Genomic DNA, 24,166 nt, shown 5'->3' on the forward strand with positions numbered 1-24,166 from the left:
CGAAATTAATACTAAAATGTTAGTGTAAACAACTAAGTTTATTGAACAAATTATTGTAACATTTTCATCAAGTTATTGCACATCTTTCACTTGGCTTACGATATTCTCTCGATATCTGTATGGATAAAGGAGTGTTCTGTGTAATCACAGAACCTGCAGGTTTTCGTATAATAACAGGATGATTACCATTACTACTATATTCTATTGTTCTACGACTGCTCCCAAAAGTGAGGTAACTGACAACTTTCTTCTTTCTATTTTGTTGCTCCTGTAATCAAAGATTTCACGAAGTTAAAAGTTCGTTCAAATTAAATTAATTTTATTTCTCTTTCATATTTTCTTACATTAAATATAACCATTGCTGTATCTTGGTATCTCTTGCGAATCTCTTCCTTGCTCAAGATAATGGTTATCTCAGGAGATTCATAATGTGTAGACATTTATGTATTTTTTATATTTTTGCATCAACATTTAACATATATTTTTTCTCTACAATCCTCCTTCCATCTTTTTTAAATCTGTAATCATAAATTTAATCTAGCAGCAATTCTTCGCATGCGAATCTATGTATTTAGAATATTTTTAAGTCTAGATAATTTTAATAGAGAAATGGAAAAGTATCGGTCAGTTAAAAAGATAGTTTCAGTGTTTGATATCGCGGTAATACAAAAGCGATAGCGACGAAAACAAAATGAAAAGACGAAACGGAAAAAAGGAACGAAAAGACACCTTTGCTGGGGTAAAAATATACACTGTGTAGCCTTTCGCGAATGTTGATTTTCTCGCCATTATGGGAATTACGAACGACTCCCTGAGACTCTCTCTCTCTCTCTCTCTCTCTCTCTCTCTCTCTCTCTCTCTCTCTCTCTCTCTCTCTCTCTTTCTTTTCCTTTCTTTTTCTTTCCTGCGACATCGAGAACACGTGTACCGAAGAGACAGGCTTTGCGAATGTCCGTTTTATAATTAGCAACCATCGCGAAAATGAGGATCTCTCTCGCTCGAATGTCGTATGCTTGAGGGTCTCACGGACCGAATTACCATTTAAATGTAACGCCTGTTCTCTTAACGTCACGTTGAAAATGATTCTTGTCTCTACAATATAATACTCCCGTCACATCGTTCTTAATTTATATATCATTATTATTACATATTCCATTATGATCATCATAGTTCAGTCATAGTTCAGACTGATTAACATAATTAATAATCATAGTGGCGTCAATCCTGACCTCGAAAAAAACGATATTACGTTTATGTCAACGAGATGCAAAGCAAGTTTCTTTGATATTAATATAATTAATTAACAAGAATTTGTTTTCTGGAAAATATTTTTCCAGCATACATATATATACTTGAAATATCTAATATCTATCAGGAATCTGTTTTACATAGACTGTCAACAAAAGATAAAGAGCAAATCTATCGAAGCAGGACTAAAGGAAACCTCTAATAACATCTCGTCCATCAAGTGTGTTTTATCTTTAATCTATAATCGCGGGAGGGGAGGGAGAACATGCGCTTTATGTGGGACGTGGAAACTTGGTGGATTATAGGGTATCGCGGGATTGATGAAAATTCATGAGTAATAATAGTATTTGGCAAATAGCGCGTTATTTACCAAGCTCGAGCTGCCCCGGCATGTTATCCTCAACACGGGGATATGCCGATTTCTCGTTTCGCGACACACTTACCCCGTGGTGTTCGCCGATTTCTTATACGCCTCGAGAAACGCGACTGATGAATAAAATCAGCGCCCGACGAAGCGCTCACTCTAAAAGAATAATCACCGAAACCTTAGACTTTTATCTGTCCACTGTACTATTTGCACGTTCTTCAAACAGAATCGGTCACGTCGCTCAGTTGGAGCAACGCCAGAGTCTTTTCGGTATACTTTTGTATTTCCGGTCGAAGAATAGATCAAGAGAGAGCGAGACTTTTTTTAAGTACCTAGGTGTTGGTCCAATTCGTATTCTCGACGCTTTTCAAGATACATATAACGTCAACTGTTAAATCGACTTAAATATTAATCGCTCAACTCGATTCGAACGCGGCTATGTTAAACCGCGACAAAATCATCTTCGCGATTGACGTTTCCTCTAATATTAATGCATTCGTCGGAGTAATCGCACGTAGTTTCTTTTTTCGACCATGCACCCTTCCTAATTGCATTGCACCAGCCGATGACATTTATTGCCGTTGATGGACGCGTTGCAACAGTCATGTTTTGATTCAAGGTCTGCTTAGTACGGTGGCCTTAATAAAAACGCTAAATGTTATTATCACGATTTAACGATGAGATTTCGCACGATATCGCCTAATGATTTACATTCCTTTTTGAAGAATGCACCGTCAATCTTTTCCTTGAAATAAACTCTTATATATGTCGTTCATAAATGACACAACGATATACAACATTTCTTTGTATACCTAATTCAAAGAATTTAGCTGACAGATAAAAAAAGAAAAAGATGACATTTCCACATAAATTTACTCATAAATATGTTTATGAAAAAAAAAAATGATAAGTTTTCTATATTTTATTATATGACTAAAAATTCAAATTTAAAGTAGCTGTTTTTCTCATACAAGTTGATATTTTTTGTTAAGAAAGCCAAAACAATGTTGATATGTCAAAAAGCTAATTATTCTGTTGCTGTTAAAATAGTGATCTGTAGCCTCTGCATTGTAAAGGCATTGTGTTTAATATGCTGGCAGTACAGTCTCCTTCTCCCCCTCCCCCCTCCCCCATATACACATACTTGCAAAGAGAGTTACGCGTGCGCATTTTATTTTTTATTTTTTTATATATATATAATTGAGAAGCAAATGTGCAGATGAAAATTGGATTTTTTTTTTTTTTTTTTTTTTTTTTACGTTTAACTGCCGCATGAGATAACGATTGGTCAATCTGCTCAGGTGCATTGGCAATCATTTCACTTACACGTTGCAACACGAACACAGGCATATTGGTATAAGCTGAATGCGTTTAAGATGGAATTTCCAACTGATAAACTGAAAAATATAAAACAATAAAGAAGTTTTTATTTCGCAAGATCTATTAATGAGATTTATATCATAATATTTTTTATTAAAACGATTAAATTAAGAATATGTTTGACGTGTACGACGAGTAAAAGTATTTCGCGAATGCCCCAGTACTTTGTCAGTGATAAAAAAATAATATATTACTGTCCTCTTATCTAAATTCCCGCTTTTTCCACCCTATCTCAATGACATTTACTAATTGATCTTTATCATCACAATAGCGTAAAACTATAAAAACTCGTAATTCTCATTTTATAATCTCTCTTTTACTTTTAACGACGAGCATTTTATTCCCCGTTATGTACCGGACTCGTGCGACGATAAACATCGATAATAAATCATGCATTTACATAGCAGAAATTTACCGTGCATTCTCTACATCGTTGCCCACGAAGAATTTGAAACTCTATAATAACGCGTAGAAAAATAAATCATAATCTATATATATTATATAATTACATAAAAACGAGATCAAGATTTTTCTTATATTCGTAGAATCAAAAAGAAATCCATCAGATACGGATTTATAGGATAGTGCAGTTCTAAAGATCAGAATTCACAATAAATAAGGCAAACGTGAGCGATCGCACGAAGAGCACGAGTTCGCTGCAGTTAACAATAAGCGATGTTGCATCGGTGTATCGTTCACGTACATGTGTGCGTGTATGTGTGCGCTCCTGCGTTACACGTACTCGGGACTATGCGATGCGTGCCTGGAGAACCTAATCCACCGCCTGCTGCGGCTGCGGCGAGCTGCCAATCAGGCGCGATATGGGAAACAATGCATCGGTATAAGTATGCGTAGAGAAAAGGGTAAGGAAAGAGAGAGAGAGAGAGAGAGAGAGAAGCGAGAGAACGGGGGGAAAGGAAGACGATGTGCGTGAATCTCTATGACTTGGACTCGCTCGCGCTTATCTTTATCGCGCCTCTGTAATCCCGTATAGCAGGGGGAGAAGGGGAGAGCCGGGGCAAGATACCGAAGCCTCTTCGAGACCGCACTCGCAACTACGTTGTGTATGCGCGAAATTACGTAAATCTTTAATTGCGAGAAGAGGGAGTATCGTTTCATCTTAGTAAAAACTCGTTTCCTCATTAAGTATAAGAACTGCGATAGCCCCTTCGTGAGAAAAAAAAAGAAATTTATAAAACTATAATAAAGATGGAATAGAAATTCATAAAAAAATATCTGTACAAGATATATATATATATATATATATATATATATATATATATATATATATATATATATATATATATATCTTTCAAATGAAATGTAACATTAAATAAAGACGCAGACTATATGATCTCACTTTACCACGAACACAGTTTGAGGAAAATATTATACATAGACTGCGAGGCATTTAAAATTGATTCAACTAGAGAGATTCACAGACGAGACCTTGAGACCGCGAGATAGAAATTGTGTGACGTGGTGTTTATCAATATTATAATAAAAATGATTTCGAGTGCAAAAGGTTAAATTTTACAATCTTAAATTTTACGACAGTACTATTGCGCGTTGTTCCATAATTCAAGCGGAAATGCCTGAATCGATGTAACTAGAGAATAAAATACTCCTTCTCTCCCATATTGCGTCGTGTAACTGCTGAAACACTCGGTAAGAAGATAAATGCTTGTACGTTTTGTGGAATCGCGTGAGAGACTTTATGAATCATATCAGTAGAAGAAAGACCTATTGCGTCAATGCGCTAATGCAATATGCTTTCTTTAAGCCATTCGATCATCGTGCCTTTGTAGATAACAAATATATACGATTTTGCAAAATTTTTTAGAAAATATTAATTAATAAAATCTCCCAAGTATGATAGATGATACAAATTGCCAATAATTCAACAATTTTGTACAAAATATAATAACTTGTGATTATTATCAGAATTATGGAAAGAAAAACATGTATAATGTATAAATTTATTTTTTCAATATTAATCGATATTATTACTCGCACATTAATTAAGAATAAGATTTTCGAAAGACAATTTATGGTTTACTTTTCCTGATGAAATTTAAGAACAAATATTATATCTCATCTTCCGCGAAAATTATATTTCGACTGCTTTAAATTTTAATACTCGAATTATTGAAATAATAATATTGTTTCAATTTGCATCTGCACCAAGCAAGATCTTGTATAAGCTTCGTCACCAATTATAAGAATAATGAGAGTGCATGAGCGATATTAAAAGATAAATTTGATAGGCAGGGAGAGAGCGACAAAACACAGGTGTAAATTCTTTTAAAATAATCTTTTATATTTTCTCTCAAATTCGGTTAGGTCCTATGTCATATGAAGCGTGTCATGCTGAAAAACGTTGCGAATACCAAAATGGGCATTCTTGTTGTTTGGCACGCTTCATATATATATATAATCTATACGTACGTGTATATGATACAATATTTAATACAATAATTTTTCATCTCTGCGACGTACAAAAGAATTTATATCTCAATGCCTTTCTCTTGCACTCTTCGAACATTAAAATCATACATTCTCACTCTCGTTCTTCAATACCTTCTTTTCTCTCTTTCTTTCTCGCTTCCGTTCGGGTCTTTTTGATAAATTACAATAACGGTTGTCTCAGATAAAAATCGGCGATGAGAGAAAAAAAAGGCGCACACAAATAAACAATACAAGAAGAGATACGAAATTAACAATGTTATTAGCCACAATTTCGTTTGCAAGATGAAGATGCTGATGGATTATTCGATTTTCGTTTTTGAGCTGTCGCGCGGAACCGTATGCTTTCTTTCCCTCAACTTTCATCGATTACACGTACCAATAACAGCAAGATAAAATATCGATGAGCAACGAATCGCCGGATAATCTTTGGCCGAATCAAATTAGCGATTGTAAGATGTGATTAAGAGAAATTCAACGTTTTGGCGAAGTATGTGATCGGGAAGGCATAGAGATGACGAGATTAACAAGTTATTTTGCGGGACTTTGGAGACTCTTTATATGTCACGGGAAACAATAAATAAGGAATAGTTGAAATACTGATATTATATGCTTGCGCGCGTGAGGGGAGGTCACTGGTATATATCTGTACACTATTTTACTTTCTAATCTGCATTCGCGCAATTTCGTCAAAGATAACGATACGACAAATATTATATTATCAGCGAGAGACTTGCAACGTCTATGGGTCCTTGATTCCCCCTCGCGCGAGAAATTGTAAGGCACGAGCAATTTAAAGGCACCAGGAGAGTTCAGAGGCGCGTTCGTCGTGTAAGTTGATCGTATCAAAATATAATTTTCGATATATGTGTATATGTATATATATGTGTATATAGATAAATTTTTATGTACTTTCTTTGATATTTTCGCGTTCTAGCTCTTCATCGTTCTTTTTTTTTTGTTATTTATATATATACATATATAAACTTTTTTGTACATATACAATACGAGCATTATGCTTATATATATATATATTTATTTGTGTGTCGTACGGACAATAAAACGCGGGAGTTTTTACCCACAGAAGGGATAAATTTTTTCCCTTTTTTATGCACTTAAAAAATATTGCTTATACATATATACGCCTTACGCCTCTCGTTAACAGACTCTTGTGGGCTGTGGTGTATACGTGACTACATATACGAGTTTAGACAGACAAGCACACTCGCACACTCACATACAAGGCACTCCAGTGGCGAATTCATTTTTCGCGTGATCGAGAATTTTTTCGTCAATCGTACAGCCTTCCTTTACGTAAAATGTATTATGGCATTATATAATTTATTATGGCTTATAATTACGCACGCGCGCTTTTATTGTACATTCCGCCTTGACCACTATTAACAATTGTGGCCAAAGCGCGAAAACCTACTTTTCTTTGTTCGATCTCTCGATCCTCGGACTTGATTGGCGAATCGTTTTGCAATAAAAAGACATATATTTAACAATTAAATCATTAATTCGAAATATATATATGTGTGTGTATGTGTGTAATTTTTAAAATAAGATTCAAAGATTATGATAAAATGAAATAAAAATATTTCTTTTTATTCTGAAAAAAGGAATGTAAAGAAAAAAAGTATTATATTCTGATCATGATATGATATGCTGTTCTCCGTAGCAACAATAATTATAATTATCATATCTTGAATTTATTACTCGTGAGACGATAAATTAGAGCTCGGTACGAGGCGATCGCACAGCAACCATATTGAATAATGCCGTATCATGAATGAGCTCGATTAAGCGTGAATATTGAAACATTAACGTAACTGCCCTGTCTGCAGCAGTGATTTACAGAATTGCCTTTCTTGCTGATCGCTTGGCAACCGCTTGATTGTTTAGAAATCTACTTTATAAATATCAATTTTCTTGATTCCGATTCAATAATTAAAATATTAATGATCTCTATAAAATTATAATCACATGATACCGCTTGATACTTTTGTCTTTACTAAATATGAAATTTACTTTAGCTACGATATGATTGTTTTATAGTATTTGTGACTGCTGTAGAATTTTATTGACTGATAGACTGAGGAAATTGAGGAAAATCCATATTAATCGGTATCGCAATATGTTTTTCCGATCTAGTTCACAAAAGATTTCCCTTTGACAATTCGCCAGCAAAGTCAGAAATCGCGAAAGAAATCGCTTATCTTTTCGAGGATCGTAATGCATCTTGACGAATCGCGTCGATCTCAGTGCAACAAGAGTGCATTCATATTATGAAAAATATTTATTTATAAATTGTTATGCTTTCAATTGTCTCCCTTCCCTACTTGAAAATAAAGAAATAATGTTCAGAATTAGGAATTTGTGTTTTCAAATTTTGCAAATTAAAAATGTGTTAGAAAAAATTACATAAAGATACATTTTTTTAAAATTTTTTCATCTAATGAATCGCAATATACTAAAAATAAAGATTTTTACTTTTCCGATATTTGTAATTCTTAAATTTTTAGTTAGCGGATTTTAAAAGTTTATAAATAATTCCTAATTCTCCAGGATAATTATCTTTTAATTTTTATTCCTCATTCTTTCCTATGAAAAGTCAATTAAATAAGAGCGTCTTTGTTGATCATCAGAATATCGATATATATATATATTGAATATTTTAAACGACGGGAAATATATTTTTGTATGCTTCTTATTTAAATACAAATATTATTTTTTATGTTGTTTACAATAATTAATTACGGACTTGGTTCAATGCCGATGCGTAATCTTCCTCTCGTTTAAATTATTCGATTGCGATCACCGATCGATATCGAAGGCAAATAAAACTTTCATAATTTGAATGTGGGATTATATATAAAAAATATAGATATAATTATATCACTTCTAAGTTGATCTATCTTATAAATATTAATTAAAATCTACACATTATTACCACAATAATTAATATTATACAATTTATGTCCCTGTGATTTGTCTTATCTCGCACTAAGCCTCGTGCGAGCGATGTACAATTTTAATATAAATATATTATATAAGGCACGTATGATTTTCTTTCAGAGTTGTTTTTATATGTCTTTTCAATTCTTCTTACTCATCTTGCATAACTACCGATTTTTCTATCAGTCAGCGAACTAATTACATTTTACGTATGCAATAACATCACGTGTATAAGTTATCTTTCTCGTTTTAAATATTTTAACGACGGATAAATTGATCGCTGAACATCTTTGTCATTATTCAGTAAATTAATTTGTCGAAAGCAAAGTGCATAACGGACGAATTTACTTTCTAGATATCGAATCTATTATTTTCTAAAAATATTAATATATATATATATATATATTATTACATAATTGACCTATACGTCTTTGTTATGTGTTAAGAACGTTTTGTATTTTGTCTTATACTGACAAAAAAAGGCACAAGAAGTGGCCTCTGCGGAAGTGGTTTATTTCGTCTCGAATTTCCATCTCTTCCTTTATGGTTCTTCTTTTTTTCTTTTTTTCAGACGGGATCATATAAAAATAGTTTATTTCTCCCAAAGGAACTTTTCCTTGGAGGCATCGACTATTGAAACTTTTTTAAAATAACACTATGATACATCTACTAAATGTACATCGCAGAAATCTCGGGGTACGATAATGTCACGATTCTTCCCAATTTTCTCAATATTTACATATTTACATATTTACATGCTATTTAACAGAAAACAATAAAAAATGAGAACGAGAAACAGACAACAATTGCCAAACAGTGAGAAAAGGGGAATAGAAGAGCAATGACAAGTCACTATTTGTAATACTAATGCGCGTGACGTATATGCGCACATGGAAGAAATTGTTTGAGCAATTAAATGATTTTCACAGATCGGCTGTACATTCACTACCAGTGATGAATATGATCGCGCGAGAAGTTCGCAGAAAACCATAGATGGTATGTTATGTATGCTACCAAGAAATCGTCCGACCAATTTACCCGCCGTCGGCGGGTTGTTTTCTGTGTAATACAGGGAAAATGTAAGAAACTTATAATTTGAATGCATCGTTTTTTTCTGACGCAATGCATCGAGCATAATATGCAATATTAGAAATATGAAAAAAACGTGAACAGAATTGAAAATTTGCTCAACTAAATGTGCTATGAAAAATCATCAAAAATATCTTGAAAGGAGAAATGTAAATTGAAGTTTTTTTAATTTCTTTGATAAGTTCATATAGAGATTATAATGCCTATTTCCAGTTATTGCATATCATGCTGCACAATGATCCATCACGTTCCACGTGAAAATGCTTCGGCCGAGGCAAGCTTTCTTTCCGCGAACTTTCCTTCGATACATTGCAATGGCTGCGCTGACATAATTCTATAATTATAGCGAACGCATTCGACCTCTAAACGGCCTAGCCGCGCGATAACCACCAGGTTCTAATCTCGACGATAAAACGGTGAGAAAAAGATTTACCAGGATATCTGTATGATTTTTTCGTGGAGCAAGATGGGACGATGGAGGGGAAGAGGGTCGAACAAGTCTAATGAAGTTGGAAGAAGAGGCCAGCTGAGGACGCGACCATGTATAATCTCCTTCCACGCCTCAGCTCGTCCGATTAAGACTTTATCGCGATATATAACGCAGCACCGACGATCCGTGGAAACGATAACTGCTTACGTGGCCTGCTACGTACGTGTAGTAGATCACGTACCGATCGATCTCTCGCCGGCAAATTTTCACCTGAGAAATCTGCAAATTTGATTTTTTTATCCATAAACTAATTGATTATAACGTACGATCCAATCAGTATCGCGTTTTTTTTCAAAATTTTGAACAAGTGCATTTAAATAAAATAAAAGGAAAAAAACATAGACACGACCATTGATCGTTACACGAGCTTGCTGGTTTCCGTTCTCTGCGTTTGATTAGAATAGAAGGAAGGGGAACGGTTCGAAAGAGGAAGTTACATGTAAAGCGAAGATACGCTGACAAACGCATTCCCTTGCGGAAACCCTGTGTACAAACTTATATCAGGTCTCCAGGAAACCGGTACTCGCAGATTAAGCTCGAAATCATAGTTGCGATTTTGATTCTCATTGAAGTTACAAATTATTTGGCAATTGTTGTTGTTGTTACTATTATTATTATTATTATTGTTATTGACGTTGTGGCTGCTGATAGGAGATAGATCGCGCTGATCGGCACATTTCTTCGCAGGTTTGCTCACGGGGTTGTCTAAGTAAGGCTTGAAAGTGATAGCGTCCGGATTATTCGAAGCCGATACAGTATTCGGTTTCAGAATCAATTCCGTTCGAGAAGGAGAAGGTTCCCGAGTCAATCTCGGTTTCACGAGACAAAGAGGTGTATCTTGGGGAGGTGCATCGTAACAGTCATCCATATCCGAAAACCTTTCGCAGAATCTTTTTGGCGACGGCATTGCATCGTAGCAGCAAGAAAGCATACAATGCTGTCTCTTCAGTGGCGAAAATCTTTGCTCGCATCCTTCAGAAAAATTAGAAACTTCGGAATTTGCTCTGGGTGAATAACAGCGTGCTTTAACTGAAGACTCCATATAGCAGAATTCTTTCAAAGACAGGTCTTGATAAGAGGATGTCGTCGAAATCGTCGTACTGTCTACAGAACAAGAAAGATTGCAAGGCCCTATAGCTTCTACTTCGGAGGCTGATTCTATTCTAGTAAAGTGTTGATAATGTTGAGGAGAAACGGAACTAATATCGCAGCGATAAAAATGCGACGACGATCGTTCTTGTTCCATCTCAAACCGATCACGTAACAGCGAAACACAGTTCGGAACATAATTTGTCGTCGTCAGATCCAACGGTGAATCACCGGAAGCGACATCCTGGGCAGGACCTAATCGTTGACGTGAATCTCCTCGAAGAGCGATCTCATCCCTGAGTTCCGCCTCTTGCTCTAACCACTTCTGTACCTGACGACGATTTATACCGAATTTTCTAGCAGTGGCTCGTTGATTCTCCTTTACTTCCTTATCTCGATAGAAAGCATCGAGAACATCGAGTTTAAAACGCAAGGGAAAAGATCGTCTACGAGTAAAATTGCCGGATGAATTCAAGCTGCCAGCCGAAACGAGAGGATCCATTTCGCTATCCGAGCAGCTACTCCGGTATCTTCCGACGCTAACAGAATCTCGAGGACTCGACGGCAAAGAGTAACCGTTGCGATCGTACATAGGACTTACCGGTCCTGAACTACCTACTAATGATTCGCCCGTCTGTGGTCGTCGATAATCAATGCACGAGGATGCGGTAACTTCTTCTGCTTCGTCATATACTTCTTCCTCATCCAAGTGTACTTCTTCTTTGACTATCGCCGTACAATATTCTGCTTTTTCCAACATCTCTTCCTCCTTCTTCTCTTCGACATGCTGCGTCGTCTCTTCCGACTCTCTCTCCTGCTGGTGCAGAAGCGACGGGATCGGCTTCTCGGAATTCAACGGTGAGCATGGGTGTGCGTGTTCATGTACGTGCACGTGCAAGTACGGGCTCGCAGCCGCTCGTGAGGAATCAACAAAGTGAACGGACGATGAGGAACCCCCGCTATCGGCGGCTCGATGCGATACCGGCGAGAGTGGGGCCCGTGGGCCACCGGGGGAATCCGTTGATTCGTACGGTCCTGATGTCGCCGCTGTGTCTGGGCTCGCTGGCTCTGTCTTTATCATCGACGGCGCTAGTAACAAGCCGTATGATCTCCCGTCGAATGAATCGATGTTTCCATAACTTTGTTCCCGCTGCTGCGAATGATGATTCGGCGAATGATTATGCATGTTACTGTTGATATCATTCACGCCGTATCGATGCTCTTGAGATGGCGAATGGTAACTTGTCAAAGTTTGATATACCTTCACCTCGTTCCTACCGCCAAATATTGAAGCTGCTTCTACATCTCGTTGTCCATCTCCGTTTAATATGTAGTAATTACGATCTTGATCCACTTGCGTGTTTGAATATCCATGAATCTCTGACATATGAACTCTGTCTTCAAGTTCTAAATGGAGACGTTGTTGTTCCGACGAATATTCTTGATAACCCATGGATGCGACGCATAGGGGCAAAGTCGTGCCGATGGTAGTAGTGTGACGGTTATATTGGGGCGAGGAGGGTGCACTGCCATGCGGAGGATGAGAAGGTGGGGGCCCTTGCTGTGTAGTCAGCTCGTCGCCGTGCTGTCTGGCGAGGTTGAGGTTCAAGGCCGGCGTTGCTGGAGTCACGGTGTTTCCTGTAGCTTCCGTCATAGTACCATCCGATTGAGAACCCGTGGAAGAAATGGAGGCAGTCCCAGTATTTCCATTTTCAACGCTACTTCTGAGCTGCTCCTCACATTGTAGCCATTTTTGTATTTGACGACGATGAATACCATATTTTCTCGCAGTGGCACGTTGATTCTGGCGGCAATCCTTGTCGTATCTATAAGAATCTAGAACCTTGATTTTAAAAGCTGTTGTAAAAATACGTCTGGTACCCATAACGCCCACAGATTTTCGCATGTTCTGCTGCTGATGCTGTTGATGCGTTGATTGTTGATGTTTCGAATGAATCATTTTCACTGATTGTGAGCTATCCTCACTGAGCACCTCACACTCACGTCATATATATAAATAGGTCATGGATTTTGATTTTAAATATTACACATACGTAACTTATTCGCACCTGTAATAGTCGTCACGTCGACTATAAAAACGAGTCCGACAGTATAATCACGATGCAGATAACAACTACCACAAAGTTTAAGACCGGCACTGTCAACGATACACGAGGATACCTTAACGCTTAACATTGCACGATGCGATCTGGCGGCGCCGGAGTTCCTTTTAGGTCTTGGATGCCGTAACTAATTTTCATCCCCACTACCAGCGAGAACTGCCGCTGCTTCCCACTGGTTTTTCCCCTCCGTTCTAACACCGTCTCTCACTCTCTCATTCCCTCGAGCCTCTCTTCTCGCACTCTCAGCCTCTCCTCTGTGTATCCCCACTCGCTCGTCACTTCGTTTATTGCTATCTGCGTTCAACTTATCGCCTTTGTCGTTTTTCCTCTTTCTATCTAATAGTCGTCCCCTCAACACCCCATTGCCACCATTCGTACAGTACGGGCACTAGTTTACCGCCGAAGGCGGCTACTAGTCATTCTTCTTTCTCTGTGCCACCGACCTAATCTCCTCTCTTTCTACGGATCTCTCGTCATCCTACCTCGCTCGCCTGTCTAACTGCCCGCAGGCGTAGATATCCTCCCTGTCCTCTCCTTTCTCTCTTCCCTTTCACACCTCAACTCTGTAAAACTCCGCCATTTTGTGGGCTCACTTCCGTTAATGACGCGCGCGGGAAACGTCACGCCGGCGTGACGACGACGCTCTCGGCGCCATGTTGTCTGCTGTGAATGTCTGACTGCGTGCGTGCGTGCCTGCCTGCCTGCTTGCCTGCCTGCCTGCCTGCCTGCCGCGCCGCTTAGCAGTTTGCCGTAGCAGCCAGCATGGAGCCTCGATTTTTGCTCGCCTTTCTCCTCAAGCCGATCGCGCCTCTCCTCCGTTCGACTTCTCTATACACGAGGTCGAATACGCATAGAATGTGTAACATTCTGGATTTTTCTATAATTCGTTATATGGCATATATAGCATCTATATAAAATTTAAGATCAAAACGATAGCGAAGAACTGAAACAGATCGTAATCAATTATGAAAAGTTTATTCTACGAAAGAGTAGGCATGCAAGTTAGATTAGGTCGTAGATATATATTCTACGAGATACGAACTCTAAGTACAATACATCTGACCCAACGATAGCATAGAAAATTTTATAACTGACAAAGACAGCTTAGTAAATGAGGGAATTTCATCTTCTAGGAAAAGCGCTTATAGTTAGATCTATAGCTAAAGCCAGGGACTTGTTGGATTTAAAATTATCTGTATGTTAATTAAAGCAATTAATATTATTGTGCCAGTTAAAATTAATAATCCATTAGTTTACCGTTACCGCGCGCGTTCGATACTTTTGTATTTATATTATCCTCTTCACTTCCTTTTTCTTTTTTCTTGTTTCTCATGCCGTTAAAGTTTTGAATGAGATTTTGAGGTATACGATAACCTCTTGCATATGCGCCATGGAATGAGATCATGTTGTTTTTGTGGCGTGAGCCGACAGTTAATATGTTTAGCTTCACGCGCCGTTGCCATGTCTCTTCTTAGCTACACGTAGGCCGCAACGCATACGAACGCGCGGAGAGACCCGCGAGGCAATGACGCAAGCCGCACGCTCGCATATACTTCGATGAACGAACGCGTGAGCGAGATAGACTGATAAAAAGAAACGGACGAGGCCTCGTAAATTTCCACGATTCGCGCCACCAGCAGAAACCAAGGATGCCGACGAATCCTCTCGCAGTTCTCTGAAGAGGCACCCTATTCTATTTCCAAGAATCACGGCGGCTATTCTTGCGCTTACTGATCACGATGAGGCTTCTCTTTTGAACACGTCCACGATGCAGCGAGAAGGCACCTGCGAGGATCGGCCTTCGCGTACTTATATAGGCACGATTCATCGTTCAGGTATTCCACCTATGTGTCCTTGAAACAGAATGTCTTCCTGTCAATTTCCTGCGTGAACAATTGACAAATGCATTATACAATAATGTTAATATTTTATCAAATGATTTATAAATTCGTTTATAACTTAGATTATGTTTATAGTCATAGTAATTACGTAACGTTACTTTTCTTGCATTTTTCTTTCTACCATTTCTCATTTATCTATTCTTCATCTTCTATCTCGCGTATTCTCTCTTGCGAGTAAACTAGAGTATTCGCTGAAAATAATATCGGCAGCGAGCATCGTAAGGAAAACATCGAGGCAACAGCAGACCGGCAGTCGCCTAGTGCGGCACAACGGCTGGCACGGCTCGTCGGATTTGTCCTTGGGGCCGAAGGTAGGCGCAGCACGAAGACCGAGTAAATGGCAACGCAGCGCCCGGGCGCCCCCTCTTTTGTCCGCCGGCCGGTCTTGCCAGACAGGGTGTCGCCAGCTCGGTCGGCCTGGTCGTCCGGGTTAGCACGAGGGACGAGGAAAGGGAGAGTATATGACGGAGAAGAGGGAAGGGAAGGTTGATAAATATGTGTATACGTCTGTGTGCGATAGAGCAGCACTAGGGGGGAAGGGACGCGCCACAGGGGGAATCGTTCGACCGGTGGACGTAGAAGAGACGAGACGAGGGACGAACGCAGCTTCACAGCTCGCAGCTCGTAGCTCGTAGCTCGCTTAGAGATCGTTGTGCGTGTATTACAGGATCGGTCATGGACCTATATTCACGCAGGCCAGGCATGTTTGAAAACTCGCGTTCTTGTGGAATGTGGCCTGCGAAGGCCCCTTCGGCGGCCTCCCTCTTTTCTCCTCAATCTCCGGCCCTGCGAATCTCTCTTCAAGCGCGGTGGACATTGCTCGGACGCCTACCTACGCCCTCTCCTTGCTTCGCCGTCCTTCCATGATCCCCGTTCACCCGTCGCATCGCCGCAGCCACCAGCTTGGCGCCCCAAATAGTCGCGTAACCAGAGACGCGCCTCTGGCCTGGCTTGGTCGCGCCAGACTTCTCGGCGCCCAAATGATGTACGCCGACCATCCTCTGTCTCTCTTCGTCCTTTGCGTTCGCTCACGCGGCTCTCTGTTGTAGCCTTCGCTTTCCGCGCTTTCTTCCACGTACTTATGCACAGGCATGACTGGCGGAAAAGAGGTTTTATAGGAATGATGAAGAACAACGATGAGGAAAAGGGAAACGCCAAGTCTATTTACCAATGCCTCAACTTATGACACCTTGTTTTCAACTCAGTATTCATGACCTTTACCTATCTAATTCATAATATGAACAACGAAAATTCTATTACTATTAAAAAAATAGTCGCAAGTGTTAAAGAAGAAAAAATACACGAGGGACGGTACGTGACGCAAAAAGATATATTAGATAATTTTTCAATCTTCTCTCTTTTGACTTATGGAAGAAAGGCTCAAATATCTTGGCAATGGGTGGGCACAAACAGTCACCTACAAACGCTCACTTTGTGAGGACGATTGAATCCGTTCTCTCTCAGAATACTGTTAAGTTTTGGTGAAGTTGGCTGTCGTTCAAAAATTTGCATTATTTTGCAATGCACGTTTCGTATTTCGACGATTGTTGCCAGAACTTGTTTCACGCATCTAGTTTTTATTACTCTCCGTGTCGAATTTTACTTTTAATCGCGTTGTTAATTTCTCATTTCGTAACTCCTCAGCTGTCTGTATTAAATGTTAAATCTATATATATATACAGGTCGTAAAATAGACAGCTGCGTTCCAAATTTAACGATTGATATTTGGCACACTGTATCATGTTTTCGTCATATAAAATGTAATTATTAGAATATTTTATGCCTTATATTTATAGTTTTATAAAAATTTACGTTTTGAATTGAGGCTTATATATATTGCAACGTAGAAGAGTACGGTCGCTCGATAATAACGGATTGTTTGCGGAAAGATTTAGTGAACTATGACATATTGCGAATGAAAATATGATAAACGACCATCATACTTGGCGAATATAACTATATAAATATATATATGTGTGAACACTCATCTTCTATCCGAAGTAAAAAGCGCCACTCGTTGAAATCGCAATCTACACAGCTTATAATCTAAACTTATTTATGCGTATGCTTTAAGAACTGGGAGAACGTTACACGTACACCATACAAATACATTTACATTAGTGCTCACACATACATACAGCATGTATTTACGTGTTATGTATGCGTGCATAGCATCGAATCTAATCATACATATAAACAGGGACGGATCGATCATGTGTGTTAGACAGTCTGTTCTTATACATTTTTAAATATTATCAGTTGGATAATTTATGTTTCGATAATCTAGCTTGAAAAAGTGCAGCTTTATGGAACCCTATATAAAATTGATTGCTTGATAAAAGATTATTTAATGAACTGAGATTTAAATTTAACAAATATTACTTTAGGAGATGATAAAAATATTCTGAATTAATTATGTTTACTACAGAGTTTACAGTAATGTTTAAAGTATAATGTTAATAAGAAATTAACAGAGTACGCTAGTCAATTATTCGATAACTCAATCAGCTCTTACGCGCTATATTTATAATGACTCAAAGAATTGACGGCTCGCGAAGCTTTTTATAGCTTGCGTTATATTCTGATAACGATAATGCACAATATGCTCTCTCTTCTTTTATTTGTTCCAACGTATAATTGAAAGTGATTCGCTCATCTCTCGGCTCGGAGGAAAGAAATGATCCGGTCCTATAATCATAATCATCAACATTCCATTATAATAATCGGTAATTCCATCACGTCATCAGATTATCGAAACATGAATTATCAATTATGCGATATGTGTGCGTACACGTAGGCTGAAGACGTTTGGTAGATTTGCGCCTTTGACCACGCGCAAAAAAAAAAAAAAAAAAAAAAAAAATCGACGCGGGGAAATATACCTTATATCCGTAGGCGATTGCGCACGATGGCGCCTACTCGTGCGCATACCTACCTACCTGCGGTCCCCAAGAGGCTTAACCTCGCAGGCGTAGCTGCTGCAACGGCTTCTCGAAACTTTCGTTTCAGCGAGATTCCGCCGACCATGCGTCATATGAGAGATATACTAATACTACGTTCGTTCTTACGTCCCTGTTTATCGCACGCGCGCGAAGCGAACGTTAGAGAGAGGAACGAACGACACGAACGGACGGACGGACGGACGGATGGACGGACGATTGGTGGATGCGGCTGCGGAGAAAAACGCGCGAGTATGAAAAGAGAGCGAGAGAGAGAGAGAGAGAGAAGCTTGACACGAGCGAGTCACGATGCGACGCCTACGGGGTCGGTTTCTACGGCAAGTTTCACGTACGTATCGCGCACGCACACACGCGCTAACCTTTATCTCTTATCGTTGACGAAGACGTATCGAGGTTGACTGCTGCAGTATTGGCACCAAGAGACTCTACGACGACGACGACTCAATACGACATACGTATGTATATGTATTGGTCAACACACACTTCATATCTCGCGCTTCTCTTTTTCATCTTCTGCCATTCTCCACTGGAAAATGAGAATTTCACGAAGATGAAGTACGACGTTGAACGTTGCACCCCGCGTTTTCGATCGCGCGACGTAGATTCCTCTGGAATTCACTTTATCGGCTGAGTAATTATAAGAGAACAATACACACGCAATAAAATACGCTGCTTTATCCGTGGATATCGTTATCTTCAAAGCGGATTTGGCCAATCAATACTTTCGTCTATAGATAGTTCATTTCACGTTGCCTGAAAAATATGAATATATGAATAGGAAGAACGCAATGCAATTTTAATCATAAAACATTTTCAAAATTTTTTAAAATATATACGCGCGCTTTTGTTGACATTATGCAATATTTTGTTAATGTAAATTATTATTAATTTTTTATTGATACATTAAAAAGAAGATTTGAAAAAAATCATATGAAATATAAAATTTTGTTATAGGTAATTTCATTTAATAAATTAATCATCGATGATTAAGTTAATCGGAGTTTGAAGTCGTCGTAAGTATGTCAAGCGATATGTGTCTATAATTACTCATCGCAATAATAAACTTTTACACGTGCAACGTCGATATATGTTTATATATCACAAGTCAATTAGTCACAAGTTCGATGTAATATGGTTTGTTAGCGTGTGTTTGGCCAAGCTAATGATTTATTTGCACGAGAGAAATTGTAATATATCACAATTATTTGATTGACAATTGGATTCTTTAAAATGTTCATAAAACAAGCAACGCTTTTTTTATAGCTTTAAAATTACATGAATAACATTTTGCTGATGTATGCCAATTCTTTTATATATACATACATACATACATATATATATATAGAGTAATATATCTCATTTTTTATTTTTTCATTATATAAAATATAAATTAATTGACATTATACTACTTTTGTATGCAATAAATGGTTGTAAAAGAAAAAGAGAGATTCTGTCAAAATTGATCTGAATTTACTGAAACATTCGCGTATATAAATAGGATACAAATATATGTAATTGATGCATATTAATGCGTATGTGTTTACATTTCTGAATATCTATTGTGTAACCTGTCTTAATAATATATACATTTTCTTGTAAATTGTTTCATAAGATATCGTATACATTTAACAAGCGTTTTTCGAATTGGATTAGCAGTGATTTAATAGCAATAAAAATATTGTATTTAACAATTGATAGCTTCATTAATAAAATATTGTACATTTGAGGAAATAAATTTTAATGAAAACAAATGTTTTAATGAAGCTATTAGCTGACATCGTTCGTAATTTCTTCATTATTCTTTTTATTTAAATAATATTCAATATTGAGAATGTGATCTCTTTATAGTAAGCACCTTAACCGAAAGTCTTTAATTTACTCCACCCAATTTCTCCTCTTTATGAATCATTACATAGTATCTCTGTCTTATCAAATGTCTGTTCATGGTATCAAAATTAATACGTTGTCATAATATTCAAATCAAGCAGAAATATAACATATTTATTTTATAAATTATTACTTAATTAATTATGAAGAAAAACGAAGCAGTTATATAAAGTTTACTCTTGTAGAATACATTTTCTCGAATCGAATACTTTTATTTCTACTCTTACGAATGTCACTTCTCACGAACCTCGTTTACGTTCATAAATTAATAAAATGCTTGTTTTTTTGAAGTCCATATTTATTTACATAATGTGCATAAAAATTTTATTTTCCAGACATATATTTTCATATTAATCCTTCATTAATATTTGAAACGAAAAAATAATATTCAGTGGGTTATTTATAGCGCGAATTTATTAATTGAGTGGAGTTGATATACTGAAAAAGTATATATAATTGTCCTTATAAAATTATTATGTGGCTACTTATGCCGCCGACAGTACGTTGGACGAGTATTTCTCGTTTAATATTCTGAACGCGCACAGTTAAAATTTTAAGAGTCCTCGAGAACCTCAGCTATAAACGCGCAGAAAACTATCTACACTTAAGTAACCGAATGTTTTTCAAGCGTTTCTCTCATCAGTTCCAATACCAATACGAGTTTCACGAGTAGAGGTCTTGTTTGTAAGTCTTGAAAAACAATTTCTTCAGCGGTTTCTCGCAAGTGGTTGATACTTTGAAATATTTTTTATTTAATCATTATTATTAAGTTAATTCCAACATTAATTAATCATTATATATATAAATTTTTTTAATACTATTGTGGGGATGGACTTTGTATCGTAAATAAAGAGCTCTTGTTTATTTTTTTTCTCTATGAAACATTTATTCAAATGGCGAACAAAGTAGGAATCGCTTCGAGAATCCGTTAAATTTGAGAAAATATTTTCTCGACCATTCATTTTTCCTTCTTTTATCTATGCTTACACGCTTAATTACTAGCTTAATGCTACTTGTATCGTTAAAGACGTTAGTGAAGCGTGAACCTTTAAATACCGCTAGTCTTGATGCGGGTTACAAATCGATCTCTGTTGACTGAAAACAGTAACCAGGGCCGCGTATTTCTTAATCATTTAAAAAGCATCAGAGAAATTTCGCTTCGAGCAACAAAATAAATTCATCCGCTCGTTCCTATTCTCCTTGCAACCCGATCAGAAGTAGCTACTAGAGAACAGTTAGCTTGAATCTAAGATTATTCTTAAATAAGATTTACTCATTGCGTTTTCAAGATGATCTTAGTCGCGAATGAGCTCCGCGAAATGTTCGTATATATGTACGTACATATGTATGTGTTTGTATCTATGTGTGTGCAAAAGACTCGGTCGCCAACTTTACACAAATATCTCCGACATGCGCAAACTATCATTCAAATTTCAATTACAATCGCTCATGTAGCAACGCTTTTCTCATGCGTTCAAAATAAATCGTATCAGCAAAATTCAATCTCGATTGCTATCTCAATGATATCCCGGTACAATCTGACGAGCCAGAATATGAAGTTGTTAAGTACACACAGCCACAAAGTGGTTGTATATATTAGTCTTGCAGACATCTAATATGTTTAACATTCAATGAAAATGTAAATGTTGCTTTGTTATCATTGACGCATTGCTTTTATAATCTGTGACTATCATAAAAAAGACGCAATCTTCATGAAAATTACGATATTCATGAGCTGTTCCTTGCTAAATATTACCTCGGTTAAGAGATGTCGAGTCATCCTCCTCGTTATAGACCTCGAATATGTGTAGGTGTTTGCTTTCAACATATGGTACAAGAGATCCGTAATCTTTGTCGCACTTAGTCACAGTAGTTTTAATGTGTGTGTAAACTTATTTTCGCGCGGAAAACAGTATATGTATAGTATTAATGTCTGTCGAGTAGCTGTCTCGAAGATATCGATCTATTTTAACGAGCATAACTGTTTTTTTAGATATCATGTATACCATACAATAATAATCAATATCGATATATATATCGGATATTGCATAATTAATGCAATCGTCATTAATGATATGTTGCACATAAATGGATCATACATAATTCAGATGCGCATGATAATAGTACGATTGTGCTCCCTTTGATAATAAAAATAAGAATCTTTTACCTCTTATTACACATGCTTTACCCATTGAGAATATAATGAAAATGAACGCATAGTAGGAATGAGTATGAATTTTTTGATAACTTACGATATGAATATGCCTGTGTGTACGTGTGAAATGTATGTGTGAACTTCCGCACTCTGTTCATTATCGTTCTCTTCGTTTATTTTTGCAAATACGCTCTGCGAATAAATCCTTTTTCGTTCCTTAAGGCATCATTTTGTGGCGAGGTGATAACCATTTCTTCATGTAGTAACAGAAGAACGTAGAGATATAGATGAGCACCAGAAGAGCACACGTCACACTGAGCGCCAGCACCGAGGTTTTTGTTGGACATGGCTTCATAACGGTCACTGTTTCGTCTGAAAATAAATATTCCATATACAATTAGAATCATGAACGCTTCTACCATCGCTTTAATGCGTCCTTCTCTTTTTGATCTTACCTGCTTCATTGAAGTCTATGCTAGCATCGCTCTTTAGGAAATCGGATTGTTTCTCATCGCCAAAGTCGAGCACTAAGATCTCTTGAGACAGAGTCATATCTTCGCCTTTCTCTTCTGTCGAATTCGCAAGACTTCTTCTACGTCTCTTGCCCCACGATTCTACAGATTCACGTCCCCACTCGCAAACAGCCTAAAAATGAGAGAAATCCTTGATAGTTTCTTCTTCTATAATTAAGGGAAGGAATAATAAAATTAATCAATTACCGGTTCGCAGGGTCCCAGACAGTACTTTACATTACATTGGAAAATCACGCCGTAAGATTCGGTGAATCTGAAAGCTTCATATACAGATTGCAGAGAATTACCGTCGGGAGTGAAACTGGGGAAAATGGAAGGATCGACAGGGCATCTGAAAATTTAAACATTCGTTCTGTAAGTCAAACGCTCTTCACACGCGAGTATAATCGGAAAAAAATAAAATAAAATAAAATCAACTCACCCTTCGTCGTCGATAATTTGGAATGTGCTTTTCGAATCCTTTGCCATAGCTACGCAACTACGAGCGAAAATGCCGTATGGAGCTACATATAGAACATTAATATTAATTATTGTCGAACTGTCAAAAATCGATTATATCATTGTTCAAGTATAATTAATACTCCTTTCTTGTTGTGTGAAGAAAAATAAATTTTCAAGAGAACACAAACTTACTGTTTTCCGGGATTTCGATTCTAAACGTCAACTTGTCGCCAATGCGTACAGTTTCAACTTCTCGCGATCGACTATCGAGGATGCGAATTCTCGGTGGAGGCGCTTCCGGTGCGCTAGTGATACTGATCATTTCCGGATCTCTGATCGGCATCATGCCGAAAGTTATATTCTTCGAAGACATATCATACGTACATTTGACTTTGTAAATTTTATCAGCTTTCGTCATTACTACGGAGTGATGTTGCAGAACAACCGTGTTTGAATAAATTCCAGTCTGAAAACCGTCACGCTGCCATGGTGAAAAGAAAGTGCGAACAGAGATTAAGTATTCAAAGAGAGAGGGTTGTGCATTATTTATCATAAACTCTTTATCGACCTTATAAAAATATATGTAAAACAGAAGTGTAAAAAAAAAAAAAATGTTTTCTTAAAGTTATGCATAATACAAAAGTGCAGTGCTGGTCAATCAAATAAATGTGATACATTAGTATGAGGATATAATAATGTTAGATACATACAATAAATCGATAAAGTGTTTGTGTAACTTAACAATAGTGCTATTTACTTAATCTATTTCTAGGAACATGCGCATTTCAAAGCATGAAAATTAATGAAAAGCAATGTAACTGCAAAACTGTAATTCTTTTAGAATTACAGTTGCAAAATCATAAAATTCAGATATAAACTTTGATGAAAATTTTATACATTACAAATTACATGTCGCATTATACATATAACAAGTATTTCGAAAAATACAAATAGCATTGAAAAATTATGACTATAATTGAAAATATACATAAATGCAATTACAATATTTTTCATACTTTAAATTATCCCTAAAACGATTAAGTTCAATGTATTACTATCACCATTTTATATATCACTTA

The 24,166-nt window shown here is 37.2% G+C and overlaps 3 protein-coding genes and 1 long non-coding RNA gene across 16 annotated transcripts in view; 1 reads left to right on the top strand and 3 right to left on the bottom strand.

Annotated features, from left to right (window-relative positions):
- Positions 1-4: 4 nt before the first annotated feature.
- LOC138944540 (uncharacterized) lies at positions 5-18,434 on the bottom strand. 5 transcript variants are annotated; one of them, XM_070315385.1, is made up of 3 exons: positions 18,047-18,434; positions 345-518; positions 5-268 (listed from the first exon to the last, which is right to left on the bottom strand). In XM_070315385.1, the coding sequence occupies exons 2-3, from the start codon at positions 438-440 to the stop codon at positions 68-70; spliced, it is 297 nt and encodes a 98-aa protein (XP_070171486.1). In that variant the 5' UTR covers positions 441-518; positions 18,047-18,434; the 3' UTR covers positions 5-67. The 5 variants fall into 5 exon arrangements, with proteins under 5 accessions (XP_070171486.1, XP_070171588.1, XP_070171578.1 ...); XM_070315487.1 differs by lacking the exon at positions 18,047-18,434 and adding an exon at positions 2,942-2,957; XM_070315477.1 differs by lacking the exon at positions 18,047-18,434 and adding an exon at positions 1,692-2,349.
- LOC138943469 (uncharacterized) lies at positions 8,967-18,517 on the bottom strand. The gene is made up of 2 exons (XM_070314350.1): positions 18,431-18,517; positions 8,967-15,093 (listed from the first exon to the last, which is right to left on the bottom strand). The coding sequence occupies exon 2, from the start codon at positions 13,045-13,047 to the stop codon at positions 10,432-10,434; it is 2,616 nt and encodes an 871-aa protein (XP_070170451.1). The 5' UTR covers positions 13,048-15,093; positions 18,431-18,517; the 3' UTR covers positions 8,967-10,431.
- LOC138944661 (uncharacterized) lies at positions 18,004-23,841 on the top strand. Its single transcript, XR_011448850.1, has 3 exons — positions 18,004-18,526; positions 19,026-19,084; positions 22,843-23,841. It is a non-coding gene; the product is annotated as an uncharacterized lncRNA (long non-coding RNA).
- The window catches only part of Tyn (trynity), a 161,750-nt gene continuing 157,719 nt past the window's right edge, over positions 20,136-24,166 (bottom strand). For 8 of the 9 annotated variants that reach the window (XM_070314738.1, XM_070314684.1, XM_070314618.1 and 5 more), the window contains 5 exons: positions 23,280-23,568; positions 23,068-23,149; positions 22,833-22,977; positions 22,569-22,758; positions 20,136-22,485 (listed from right to left, as the gene is read on the bottom strand). In XM_070314738.1, coding sequence (XP_070170839.1) covers positions 22,331-22,485; positions 22,569-22,758; positions 22,833-22,977; positions 23,068-23,149; positions 23,280-23,568 — 861 coding nt within the window. In that variant the 3' untranslated portion in view covers positions 20,136-22,330. The remainder of the gene's footprint in view (positions 22,486-22,568; positions 22,759-22,832; positions 22,978-23,067; positions 23,150-23,279; positions 23,569-24,166) is intronic. The other variant, XM_070314926.1, reaches the window with a different exon arrangement.

Source organism: Polyergus mexicanus, unplaced genomic scaffold, assembly GCF_030449975.1.
Source record: "Polyergus mexicanus isolate NDT 795.1 unplaced genomic scaffold, iyPolMexi1.0 SCAF_1, whole genome shotgun sequence".
In the NCBI taxonomy this organism is placed as follows: domain Eukaryota; kingdom Metazoa; phylum Arthropoda; class Insecta; order Hymenoptera; family Formicidae; genus Polyergus; species Polyergus mexicanus.

Excerpts from the sequence above, each read along its gene's own strand:
- LOC138944540 (XM_070315385.1), bottom strand. The coding sequence starts at position 440 with ATGTCTACACATTATGAATCTCCTGAGATAACCATTATCTTGAGCAAG. Across the intron at positions 269-344 it reads CAGCAATGGTTATATTTAAT|GAGCAACAAAATAGAAAGAA; the intron begins GTAAGAAAATAT and ends CTTTGATTACAG.
- LOC138943469 (XM_070314350.1), bottom strand. The coding sequence starts at position 13,047 with ATGATTCATTCGAAACATCAACAATCAACGCATCAACAGCATCAGCAG.